Here is a 13,978-nt window from a genome sequence, read left to right as displayed (position 1 = left end):
GGCTCGATCCTAGGACTCCGGGATCACGCCCCAAGCCAAAGGCAGAGGCTCAGCTGCTGAACCACCCAGGCGTCCTATATTTTAGGATTTTTGCAAGTAAAATTAACACATTTTCTCCATCAAAAATTTTAAATATCAATAAATAAATCTAAACACAACAATATCACCTTCTGGTTCAATTTCTAGCCACTATTCCTTAGAATTGCAACACTAAGTAGAATAGGAGGTAGCCAGAATCCAGGAAAGTCACCCACAAAGACAAAAATCTACAAAACAAGCTATAAGTTGGCAAAGGAAAACATGAAATTATTTTAAAAGCACATTTAAAAAGGATTTCACAAAACTCTGCTGCATTAGGAAGAGTTCCAGGCTTGTAGTTCCAATTATTTGATTAGATAACGCTATGATATTGGGCAAGCACCAAATCTCTCTCCAGTTCCCTGGAGTAAAAATCTCTCACAGAATTTCAAGGAGTAAATGAGATCTTTACAAAAGAGCAATGGAAACTAACTATACAGGATACTTTTCCTCTTTAGACGAAACAACCCAAACTAAAACTACCTTTTTAAAAAAAAAAAAAAAAAAAAGATTTTATATATTTGAGAGACATCAAACAAATACTGCCTTTATAACAACAAAAAAAGGTGTGAGTTTTTCTTTTTAACCATGGAAGAGAAAAACTCAGAATATCTGCACAAAAATAAGAGAAATGGAGCTGTGGCTGAAAACATAATACCTGTCAAAGTTTCTGAAGGCAGAAGAATGTGTTAAGAACTTTAGAACCTGAAATGACTTTTCAAAAAATGATGAGACAACTGAGCCATGAAAAATACATGACACCTGTAAAAAAGAAATCTATTCAAATAGTAACAAAGGAATAACAGTAAAGCATCTAATAAACTCAAAGCAAATAGTGAGAGAATTTTAAGATTTAAACAGAATTGCAAAGTGTATGAGAAGAGAATGTATGCCAACTCCTAAATGCTCATTTATCCCATGAGAGAAGCTAATAATGGAACTAATTTTAAGAATAATGAAAATAGTTCTGTTAAAACAATGTTTCTAACAATGAATAAAGGGGGAAGGGGGGAGAAAGAGGAAGGGGATAAATGGGTTGACATTATCTCCTAATCCAGCTTAAAAGAAACTGAGAATTTAAATTCCATTAAAGAAACTACATATACAAGGGAAATAAAGGATTAAAAAAAGTGAAATAATTGGTTATAATTAAAAAAAAAAAAAAAAGACAGTAATGAGTGTTGACCAGGATATGGAGAATTAGAACATTGCTGGTGAAAATGTAAAATGGCACAACCACTTTGGATAACAGTTTGGCAGGTTCTTAAAATGTTAAATGTAAAGTTTACCATATGACCGAGTAATTCTGCTCCAGTATAAACCCAAGGGAACTGAAAACATGTCCACACATAAATCTGTACATGAATGTTCAGAGAAGCGTTATTCGTAATAGCCAAAAAGAAGAAAACAACCCAAATGTCTATCAAGTGAGAAATGGATAAACAAAATGTGGTATACATATATATCCATGTATTTTAATATTACTGAAACATAAAATGGGTATGAAGCACTGACACACACTACAATATGGATGAACCTTGAAAATATGCTAAATGAAAGAAGCCAATCACAAAAGGCCACGTACTATAGGACTCCATTTATATGAAATGTCCAAAATAGACAAATATACAGCAAAAGGTACATTAGTGGCTGCCTCAAGCTGGGGGGCTGGGGTTTGGGGAGTAAATGCTGAAGACTATAAAGTTTCTTTGGAGTAGGACAAAAATGTTCTACAATTGATTGTGGTGATGGTTGTACAATCTTGTGTCTATTCTACTAAAAATACTGGATTATACACTTTAAAAAATGATGATGGAGGGTGGCACAAACATAATTACTTCATTTAGTAGAAGTGGGTGGATGCTTATAAAAAATGAATGGTCTACATCTATATTGGGAAACAAATCCTAACATTTAAAAACTAAAAGACAAACACAAATCCAGAAAGGATGGATATCATCAGGACTTCAGGAGATACTTTTGTGGAGGGTTTTTTTTTGAGAGAGAGGGAGAGAAAGAGCAAATGCATACATATGTGAGTGGGGGGTAAGATGGAGGGAGGTAAAATCCTAAGCAGGCTCCACACTCAGTGCAGAGCCTGAGATAGGGACTCCACGCCATGACCCCAAGATCATGGTCTGAGCTGAAATCAAGTGTCAGAGACAACCAACTGAGCCACCAAGGCACCCCTATTGGAGATACTTTAAATCTACTCTACAAAAATAAAAATACAACAAAAAAATGAAATAAAATTCAATGCATATATCCCAGAGTAACAAAAATATAAGAAAAACTGAAAAACCATCCAAAATAAACCTATTATCATTGTAATTGGAGGCTTCACTATTTCATTAACAGGAGATGACAAAACAAAGAAGTAAAAAGCACAGAACTGACAAAGTATAAACTATTCTCCTTGGTAGGACCCAATCTGGCAAGAAAAAAGATTTAGACAGACAGATACATACAGACAGATATAGAAAGAGACTATGATAAGGCAAATGCTACAGTCTTAACAACTGGGAAATCTGGGTATATTATTGAACTTTTCTCTAAGTTTGAAATTAATTCAAAATAAAAAATGTTAAGTAAAATTAATAGTTATATAATAGGGGACCAAGAAGCCAAGGATATAACACTTTCTTTCTTGGACTACAGGGATCTTACACAAAATTTGTTCTCCTGCTGGGATGCAGACAGACACCTAGTTTTCCTACCAAAAGCTACAAATTCTACAACAGATTTTTTTTTTTAAGATTTTATTTTATTTATTCATGAGAGGCACAGAGAGAGAAAGGCAGAGACACAGGCAGAGGGAGAAGCAAGCTCCATGCAGGGAGCCCGATGTGGGACTTGATCCCGGATCTCCGGGATCATGCCCTGAGCAGAAGGCACTCAACCACTGAGCCACTCAGGTGACCCTCTACGACACATTCTTAAACCATAATGCAAAAACCACAAAACAAAATATCTGTAACATACCTACACTTACATGTTTTATAAGAATGACAAGAGGAATTTTATCTGAAATGCTCTTGTGGTAAGGAAAAAGACATATAATGATCAGTTTCCACCTAAAGAACTTGAAAGAGAAAAAAAGGGAAACTTGAAGGGGAAAAGATGTAATACTAAGATATAAAATTAATAAAGGAAAACTAGATATGATAAAAAAAACATCATCAGAGAGCTTTTCAAGGAAAACAGTATAATCAGAAGCAGGGTAGCCTTCAAATATGAAGAGGTAGAAGGTGGATTCAAGGAAAGGGTTGAAAAGGAAAAGAATAGAGTACAGTGGGAGGTGCAAGGAGCATAGGCAGGAGAGGTCTCCAGCCAGGAAGGGCTGAGCACTGCAGAAATAAGGATTTGCATCTAACTTGGTCATTGTGAATAACAGGAATGAGGGAAGAAATATATACACCAATTTGACTCTCTTCCAAACAGGCTCTCCATCTCAAATTAAAAGCAACACACTTCACACTGCCTCCTACAGCATAAGATCCAGAAGCCAAGGGAGAAAAAGATCAATGAAAGCCTAGCTAGGCAAGGATTGGCAAAGAGAAGTACTCATGCCCCACTGGACAGTTCTGGGTGACTTTTGCCATCTAGAAACAAGAGCCCGATGTTACCAATGCCTCCCAAGTTTAGAAAGAGTGATCAAACTCCAGATTTTTAAGGAAAACCTCCAGATTTTTAATGCTTAGTAACCAATGCAAATTTTTTTTTAAAGATTTTACTTATTTGAGAGAGAAGGTGAGTGAGACAGAGAGAGCATGGCGGAGGGGGGTTGGTCAGAGAGAGAAGCAGACTCCCAGCTCAGCGGGGAACCCAATGCGGGGCTCCATCCTGGGACTCCAGGATTATGACCTGAACCAAAGGCAGGTACTTAACAGACAGAGCCACCTAGGCACTCCCAATGCAAATTTTTAAAACTGTGCAGGCCAAACAAATGCTCTTAGTTCTCCCCATGTCCACAGTTGTCCTCTATCACTGTGTTCCCAGTCTCTTTTCTCCAGATCGCCTTCACCAATTCCAGCCTTTGCTTTCTAAAACCATGATGTTGCTCAAATCCTTAAAGTTTCCCTCTGTCTTCAGAGCAAGTAGCAAACCTCAGCCTTCAAGGCCTTCCACTAATGTGGCAATGTGACTCACTTGCTACTTTTATCCCCACACCCCAAATATCCCAAGAGTCTCCCTCCCTGTTTTGTTTTGGGTTTTTTTTGTTTTTTTGTTTTGTTTTGTTTTTTAAGATTTGTCTTTTTTAATTCATGAGAGACACACAGAGAGAGGCAGAGACATAGGCAGAGGGAGACTTGATCCCAGGACCCCAGGATCACAACCTGAGCCAAAGGTAGATGCTCAACCACTGAGCCACCCAAGCACCCCTGGGCCTTTTCCATCACCATTCCCTCGGCCTAGAATACCTACACTTCCCAGCTCTCCTCAGTTTCTATGTCCATTCAGTTATTCATTCTACAGATAAATATGTAGAGGCACCTAATTTTGTGCCAGACACTATTCTAAGCACAGTCAATAGGGCAGTGAATAAAACACAAAAATCCCTGCCCTCGTGGAGGTATATAGAGGAGACAGATAATAACAAGTATAGTAGGTCACACAGGAAAAGTTGCTTTGAAACAGGAAAAAAAGCATTAAGAAAGATTAAGGTGAGAGAGGGGCAGAGAGGATGGAAGTTGGAAAAGGCTGCAATTTTAAGGCATTATTTTGAAAGTGACATTAAAGACCTGAAGGCATTGAGGAGATAAATAACTGGGAAAAGAAGGTTCGAGGCAAAAAGAAGGTTCCAGGCAAAGCAAAGCCCTCAGGCAAAAGTGTGCCTCTTGTTTCAAGTTGACATTCTACTCTGTCTATTGGGCCCAACTGAGTGCCACTTACTCAGAGACACCATTTTTCGATTCCTACAAATTAGAATTATTCATTCCCTCAACACCGTACTTATATCTTCCTTAGGGCACCTTACAGTAAAAACTTTCTTTTTAAACATGTATGAGTGACCATTGAGCAATTAATCAAGAGTCAGGTAAAGGAGGAAATAATTTTAAAATGAGACATAAGGAGCACCAGGGCAGCTCAGCCAGTTAAGCGTCTGCCTTCAGCTCAGGTCATGATCCTGGGATCTTAGGATAGAACCCCACATCAGGCTCCCTGCTCAGCAGGGTGTCTGCTTCTGCTTCTCCCTCTCCCCCCTGCTTGTGATCTCTCTCTCTCTCTCTCTCTCAAATAATAAAATTTTTAAATTAAAAAAAAAGAAACAAAATATACACATTTTGAACTTCACACATCTAAACAAACATACATTCATTTCCTGTATAGCACCAAATGCAATGCCCTCCTTTCTTAGGTAAGCTACACCTACAACCTATTAACTACAATGTCCATTTTCCTTTCCTTTAAATTAAGAGACGTAGGCACCTGGATGGCTCAGTGAGGAGAGTATTCAGGGTCCTGAGCTCAAGCTCCACATTGGGTGTAGAGATAACTAAAAGAGATACTTAAAAATACTTGCAAATTTTTCTAAGAGCAGAATCCTTTCAGAGATTTGTAAGGTTTCCCCCCAAACTGTTTCAGTTGTCTTGACCAGAATCTAATTCACTGAAAGGCAATTCTCTCTCTCTCTCTCTCTCTAACCTTTATCAAGTCTTTGCAAAGCATTTCATTAAAAGACAACTTTTTGCATTAATACTGCACCAATTTGAGTAATTTTTGTTATTTTTTACTCAAAGGATCACTTGTATAACTTTGAGAACAAACACAACTGATTCTTTATTGGTAAGCAGAGAAGTATATGATTCACAGGCAAACAAGAGCTAACTTACCAGCTTGAGCATCTGGGTGCTATGGGAATTGGTTAGTATGTTTACTAAGGGAATGTCTAATCCAAAATGCTAAAATCAAACCCAGCAAATGATCTTAATAGACGTTTTTCCAAACAAGATACGTAAAGAGCCACTAAATGCATAAAAATGTGCTCAACATCATTAGTCATTAGTTAAATGGAAATCAAAACCACACTGATACATAACTTCACACCCACTAGGATAACTATAATCAAAAAGACAAGAACAAGCGTTGGCCAGGATGTGGGGAAATCGGAACCCTCATACATTGCTGGTGAAAATGTAAAATGGTACAGCTGCTTTAGAAAACAGTTTGGGAGTTCCTCAAAATGTTATACACAGAGTTACTATGTGACTCAGAAACTATTCCTAGGTATACACCCAAGAGAACTGAAAACATATGTCCACACAAAAATGTCTACATCAATGTTCATATCAGCATATTCAAAATAGATGAAAAGTGGAAATAACCCAAATGTCCACCAACTGATGAATGGATAAACAAAATGTGGTCCATACAATGAAATACTATGCAACCATAAAAAGTACTTAAGTTCTAACACATGCTACAAGACAGATGAACCTTGAAAACATTACACTAATTGAAAGAAGCCAATCACAAAAGGCCACATGTTGCAGGATTCCATTTATATGCAATGTCCAAAAAAACAAATCCACAGACATTGAAAGTAGATTAGCAGTTGCCAGGGGTTGTGCGGAGAGAGGAACATGAAGTGACTGTTTATAAGTATAGGGTTTCTTTTTGGGGTGATGAAAATGTTCGGTCATTAGATAGTCATGACGGTTGTACAATTTTGTGAATATACTTAATTGTACACTTTTTAAAAACTCCAGTGCTGTCAGTGTTCAATAAATGCTTATTAATAGGGGGAATGTTGAGAGAAAGCCCAGATGTATTAAACAGAAATTTCTTTATATAGATTTATAAAAGGCTAACTACTTCTGTTAGAATATAAAGCCCTTGAAGGCAGCAATGGCCTCTCATTTATTTCCCTTAACATCTAGCATACTAGAGTACCCTAAGCAGGTACTCAATCAAGGTTCACAAATAAATTAATAAAGACCCACATATTACATACCAAGGATCTAGAAGTCCTGATCAAGATTCCACACAGATGTTTAAAAATTCACTTTTTAGTCCCCAAAATTCTGAATTGCCACTAATAAGACACATCTCTTAATATGAAATTCATAACATATCCATTTGTACCATCTTTACCACTCTGTCACAGTCCAAAGGACCCACTTCTAATTTCCATGACTTTTAAAACCTACTTCAAATTCTCCACCTTTATATCTATCACCAAATACCACTAATTGGTCTCTCACTATGTTTTTCCACTTCTTTAGCCACATTCCTAAGATGGAAATACTCACATAGTTAGCCTCATTTGTTCTTCTCAACCTAGAGTCAAAACGAAGCATCGTCATTATCTTCATATTACAAATGAGAAAAAAATGCCACATCTAAGGTCACCTGGTCCCTTAGGTTCAAAGTTCACCTTTCTTCACATGTAATGTGAAGTCATGTAATTCCAAGTTTTTTTCTCTTTGGATGACAGGGAACTTTCTGGTAAGTTAATTTTTTAAAAATAAGTACAAATAAGAAGATACAAAACACCAAAGCAGTAATTATAAAAGTCCAGAATGACTGGAGAACTGAGGCATGAAGACAATTAAAAAAAGCTTGTTTAGAAAAAGAAGAAATAAACAAAGGACCCAGTGCTTTGGGAAGATGTTGTAATATCAAGAGATGACAAGGACAAATACAGACCCATTCAGTTTCTTCTTTGCTTTGGTAAACATCAAGGAGCTTGATCTTGAAGAAAAGAACTCTCATAAAAGGAAGCTAACGTCTGAGGTAAGTGGCATGAAGAAAGGACAATAACAATACACAGCTAGTTCAAAAGAATCTGCATTCTGATCTAAACAAATCACAATCCGTGATACTGAAAAAACTTTAAGATCTGACTGCTGATTATCTAAGCTATCTTGACACAATGCCAGAAGACCAGAAATGTATGCTCAACTTTCAAAAAAAGGAGAAATGCCAATCCAGAAAAACATCTATGGGTAAACATGCCACGTATCCCCTGAAAAAGTCTAGAAATGGGTAAATATGTTTCTGAACATGATAAAATGTAAAAGCCAGCTGGGATCTTAATTAAGGCAGGCTATACAACATTATCTATCGGATAGGATTATTAAAACGGAAAAAGGGAGAATGATATACACATATACATAACTGATTCTAACAAGACAATCAGACAGAATCTTTAAATAATAGGCTAGTGAACAAAATGGGAAAATGTTGGACAGCAGAAGTTCAAAAATCTGTTAAACTCTACAAGGAGGATGCATAGCTGGCTGAACATCTGGTTGATTAATGTATCAACAACAACCAATTTGGAAGGAAGTCTCCAGTAAAATATCACAGAGCTGCATCCTTTTCCATGATCTAGACAACTTCTGTTAAAAGGTTTTTATTCTTAATAAAAACCGATTTTTATTCTTAATAAAGCCACAGACCTGCTCTTCAGATTTGCAAAGGCCACAATACTGTGAGTGACCAAAACACAGAAAGCCTGATAGAATCAGATTCCAGAACGGTCAGAGTTGGCTGAAATGATGATCCAAAATTAAAAGTGAAAATTAACAGGGATTTTTTTAAATATTTTATTTATTTATTCATGAGAGACACAGAGAGAGAGAGAGAGGCAGAGACACAGGCAGAGGGAGAAGCAGGCTCCATGCAGGGAACCGGACACGGGACTCGATCTGGTATCTCCAGGATCACACCCTGGATTGAAGTGGGAGCTAAACCGCTGAGCCACCCTGGCTGCCCTTAACAGGGATTTAACTATAGGAAACAAACTGAGGGTTGCTGGAGGTGCGGTGGGTGGGGGATGAGAGCATTTCAAGTAATGAGCACTGGGTGTTATATGCAATTGATGAATCATTAAACTCTACCTCTGAAACAAATAATACAGTACATATTAATTAAATTGAATTTAAATTTTAAAAAAGTTTTAAAAAGAAAAGTAACAGGAAGTCAAGGCCAGCATTTAGATTTTGAAACTAAAATACAGGAAGGAATAATCTTCAGTTTATGTGGGAAATGCCTGGGTAATAAAAGTGACTACAAAAAAAAATCTATGTAAAATCTCAAGATGCATTAATAGATGGCCTATGCCCAGATCGGATTGCTACAATTCTTAAAAAATTACCTTTTTCCATATGAATCATTCTCAGATTTTCATTCTAGAAAGTTATAACAAGAATCTACAAATATCATTTAGTTAAAGCTCTAGCTTTAGACCCAGCTTTATTCACATGAATAGCTTTATTCACATGGATCTTAGTATTAGAAAACATTTTATTTGAGAAGCCTTATTTATTTACATGGATATCAATATATCCTTGAAAGATGGCTAGATATTATCAAATCCAAGTCACTCTTTTAACAGAAGAGGAAATTAAGAAAGATTAAGTAACTTGCTCCAAACAGCCCAGCTCCTTAGCAAGGGCCTGGATCTCCAAATCAGTCCCCTTTTCCTACACCATGAGGGTTTCCAGCCCCGTGTCCTTACTTAAAAGTTGTACTTTGCACTGAAGAGTTAGAAAACATACACAGAAACATCCATCAACACACATTGTATTTTGCTAAGGACAAATTAGCTTAGCAAGAACAAATAATCACAGCACATTAGCCAGTAAAATATTTTGACATGGTGTGATCACTTACAAGTTTGAAAATAACAAATATTTGCTACAAAAAGGCACTCCAATATACAAATGGTTTTTATTCTTAACCATGAATGTGTGATTATTTATTAAAGCATTATCCCATATCCCACTTAACATTAAAAAAATAAAGTGAAAGTTATTACATGGATGGAAAAGCTTTTAATGGACATGCCATTGTTTACGGTGCTCAAAATCCTTCCCCCATCATAAAACATACCATTATGAAAATTACTAAGGATTTTAGACCTTGAAATCTAAACAGCAGGCCAAAGGTTTTCTTCACGGAGGGTAGCATCTGTGCTGAGACCCCCTTGGTCCCTCTTCACTCCCCCAGAAACAATGCCCCTTCAATAGCCCAAAGGTACAAATGCTGTCTGGCAGACAGGCCAGTGGATCCCCGGGTGGCCTTAAGTCCATCCTCCTTTCCCTTTCCCCTCCTCCTCCCTCCCCCCACCTTCCACCCCCCACCAAGCCTCCTCTCCCGCCCTCTGGGTTTAGAGAAGACAAGTGGAGAATTGAGAATTGATAAAAGGTAAGTTAGCAAGGCTGTGGCTTACGATCTCTACCATCTGCTAGGCCAGCTCTAGGAGGATGCACCCAACCCTAAATCAGACCTGGAAGCTTCTCCTTGCCCCAGGGCTCCTCTGGGACCCCTTTTGAAAGGAAGAAGGAACTTTACAGCCCAGATACCCTCATCTCCAGTCTCTTCCATTAGAGCCCCAGCAAGCTCTTTGTTTCCAAGACCTGGGGAAGGGGGGTGGGGGGAGGGGGAAGGCCTCGGAGAAGGGGAGAGGTCACTCCCTTGCTCCCATTGCTGCCAATCTCCAGGCCCTCCCGCAAAACACACAAACACGCGCACAGGGATCATGCTCTTTGAACCGGTTCCCTCTTTTCCCACACCACCTTAAACACCCAGGGTCACGCCTAGCTACAGAGAGGCACTTCCTGAAATCCAATTATTAGCTTTCTTGACCCAAACCCTGCGCAGGATGACTCCCTAGAGCTCCCTCCCTCTGAATGGACACCCACGGGGTTCACTCCAGGACACCCATCCCTCCTCCTCCGTGCATGCCCCAGGGTATATCCCAGAGCCCCCCGCAGATCGCACGAAGGCACAGGGTCATTTCCTGCGCCCCAGGACTTTTCCTTGCAGACGTCCACAGACCTCGCGGTCACTCCACCCGCCCCCCCACGGCAACTCTGAACCCAAAGGACACACACACACACACACACACACACACACACGCGCGCGCAGTCAGTCGGACAGCGTCAATCCACGTCCTCTGGGCCGCCCGTTCCCTTCACCCGCACGAACAGTCCGAGACCCCAGGGTCCCGGGGTCGCTCCGGGGCCCTGAGGCTCGCCCCCCGCCCCCGCAGCAGCCCCTCGGCGTCACACACACACACGCACGCACACACCCGGCCTCCCCGGAGCCCTCACCACACACACACACACACACACACACACACGCGCTCCCGCGTGCACACCCGCGGTCACACCAAGGGCCCCGCCCCCCCGCCGGGTCCCGTCCCCGCAGCCCACGGCGCCCCGGGCCGCTCCCGCGCAGACGCTCGACACACACGGCCGCACGCGCGGCCACTCCCCGGGACCCCGCCGGGCCCCGAGCCCGCAAGGCACGCGGCGCCCGGCCCCGCGCCCCCCGCCCCGCGCCCCCGAGCCCCGCGCCCCCGCGCCCCCGCGCCCCGCGCCCCGGGCCTGCCCGCGCGGCCGCCGGACGGGGAGGGAGGGAGGGAGGGGCCGCAAGGGCGGGCTCCGGCCGCTCCTACCTGAGCAGTTGATGCTCTTGCCTCTGCCGCCGGGACAGTCCCCGCCGCCGCCGCCGCCGCCGCCGCCGCCGCCCGGGGGCTGGTTGGACGCGCGGCTCCCGGGCAGAGAGAAGGCGAAGAGCAGGAGCACCGACGTGTAGCCGCAGAAGGCGAGCGGGGGCGCGGCAGGCAGCCGGAGCGGCGCCTCAGCGGCCGCGGTGCCCATGGCTGGCGCCCCTGGACGGCGGGAAGCGCAGGGAGCCGCAGGCCCGGGGCATCCAGCCGCGCGCCGGGAGCCCCGCCGCCGCCTCGGCGCCTCCTAGCAGCCCCTCGGCATCCCGGGCCCGCCCGCCGCGCCCGCCAGGCCCCGGCCCGCCGCGCTCGGGACGGAGTCGGAGGGGCGCGGGGCGCGCGCGGGGGTGGCGCGGGGGTGCGGGCCCGCGTGGGGGAGCCCGAGGCGGGGGGCGCGGGCGGGCGGGAGGGCGCGCGCGCGGCGGGCGGGGGGCGCGGGCGCGGGCGGCGCGGGCGGGGCGGGGCGCGGGCGGGGGCGCGGGCGGGCGCAGCCCCTCGCTCGCCGCTCGCCTTCCCTTTGTGTCCGCGGCCGGCGCCACCGCGTCACAAAGACCCCGGCCCGCCCGGCGAGGGGCGCGTGACAGAGCCGCGGGCGGGAGGGGAGGCTGCGACCCCGCCCCGCGCACACCCCCGGCGCCCGCGTCGGCAGCCCCGCCCCCGCCCGCGGCCGGCGCCGCCTCCGGGGGAGCTATTGTTCCTGCTGCGGGGCGGGGGGCGGGCGCGCGGGCGGGCGCGGGGGGCGCTGCCCTGACCCACGCCTTTGCCGCCCTTTGCAAGTGGTTTTCAAGCATTGCCTCGGCCCAGCAGCGAGGCCGCGAAGGGAGGGCAGGTGGTCCATCACCCATCTCTGCTCCAGGCAAAGAAATGGAGCCGCGGAGAGGCGAAGGTGACTGGTCCAAGGTCGCACCCCAAGAATTGGACAGCACCCGAACTGGGACCCAAGTTCCAACTCCCGCTGTGCAGTTCTTAGAGATGCGGTGAGCGGCCAGGCTCCTCACCCGCACCCCTTCCCCACAAACACCTACTGAATTTAAAAGACCCTTTTAAACATCCATAGTGCCCTCTCCCACTCCCCGTAAGAGCTCATATTGCATATGCATTTGCCAATTTGCCACATGCAAGACCTGGACGAAGCTTGTCACGAGCGTTCTCCCCAATTCTTTTTTGCAGCCCTGCAAGGGAGTTTTCATTTTCATCCCCATCCCATAGATGAGGAAGTTGGGCCCCAGAGAGGCCATGTGGTCGGCCTCCCCGTCGGTGCTCTCTCCGTCACATCTTGGTAGAGGAGACCTAGGGTAGTAAGATTATGGACTGGATTGTTCCAAGGTCCTCTGCCTTTTCCGTAGATTATGCGGCTTCTCGCCTTGGAGTTTTTTGTTTTTTTTTTAATCCCGTTGAAAAATTGATAAATATGCCTCAAAATTTTTAAATGTGCGAAAAGCCACCACAAGCAAAGCCACATCAGAGAAAATATTTTCAATGTGAATAGGAGATAATGTACTCAATATGAAGAATATAAATCAAGAGGAAAACGTTGACATAACAGAAAAATGAGAAGCTGACTTGTCTTTTTAACTTAAGATACAGGGATGCCTGGGTGGCTCAGGGGTTGAGACTCTGCCCTCAGCTCCGGTGGTGGTGATCCCGGGGTCCCAGGATCAAGTCCTGCATCGGGCATCCCGTAGGGAGCCTGCTTCACCCTCTGCCTCTCTCTGTGTCTCTCATGAATAAATAAATATTTTTAAAAATAAGTAACATAAAATATGACAATATATATGAAGGCATATTTAAACCCACTAGCAAAGCCAAACTGTGGAAGGAGCCTCGGTGTCCATCGAAAGATGAATGGATAAAGAAGCTGTGCTCTATGTATACAATGGAATGTTACTCAGCCATTAGAAATGACAAATACCCACCATTTGCTTCGATGTGGACGGACCTGGAGGGTATTATGCTGAGTGAAGTCAATCAGAGAAGGACAATCATTATATGGTTTCACTCTACGGGCAATATAAAAACTAGCGAAAGGGATTATAGGGGAAAGGAGAGAAAATGAGTGGGAAATATCAGAGAGGGTGACAAAACATGAGAGACTCCTAACTCTGGGAAATGAACAAGGGGTACTGGAAGGGGAGGTGGATGGGGGGGTTGGGGTGACTGGGTGACAGGCGCTGAGGGGGGCACTTGGTGGGATGAGCACTGGGTGTTATGCTATATTTGTTGGCAAATTGAACTCCAATAAAAAAAAATTTTTTTTAAAAACCCACTAGCAATAAAAGGCAGATTGAAACCACAAGGGTTTTTTTTTCCTCAACATAATTAACAATAGTTAAAAGAATTAACAAAATCTAGCGCTATTAATTTATACATCTTGGGAGGGCAATTCGAGTTTATATCAAAAACCTTTAAAATATGTTTACCCTGTATTTTTTTTAAGAT

The 13,978-nt window shown here is 43.5% G+C and overlaps 1 protein-coding gene across 2 annotated transcripts in view; it reads right to left on the bottom strand.

Annotated features, from left to right (window-relative positions):
• TMEFF1 (transmembrane protein with EGF like and two follistatin like domains 1) overlaps window positions 1-11,718 on the bottom strand; it is an 80,228-nt gene extending 68,510 nt beyond the window's left edge. Inside the window, exon 1 of one of the 2 annotated variants that reach the window (XM_072842116.1) lies at window positions 11,489-11,718. In XM_072842116.1, coding sequence (XP_072698217.1) covers window positions 11,489-11,693 — 205 coding nt within the window. In that variant the 5' untranslated portion in view covers window positions 11,694-11,718. The remainder of the gene's footprint in view (window positions 1-11,488) is intronic. The other variant, XM_072842115.1, reaches the window with a different exon arrangement.
• Window positions 11,719-13,978: the final 2,260 nt, after the last annotated feature.

Source organism: Canis lupus, chromosome 10 (genome assembly GCF_048164855.1).
Source record: "Canis lupus baileyi chromosome 10, mCanLup2.hap1, whole genome shotgun sequence".
NCBI lineage: Eukaryota > Metazoa > Chordata > Mammalia > Carnivora > Canidae > Canis > Canis lupus.
This window is presented reverse-complemented; position numbering and strand designations above follow the sequence as displayed.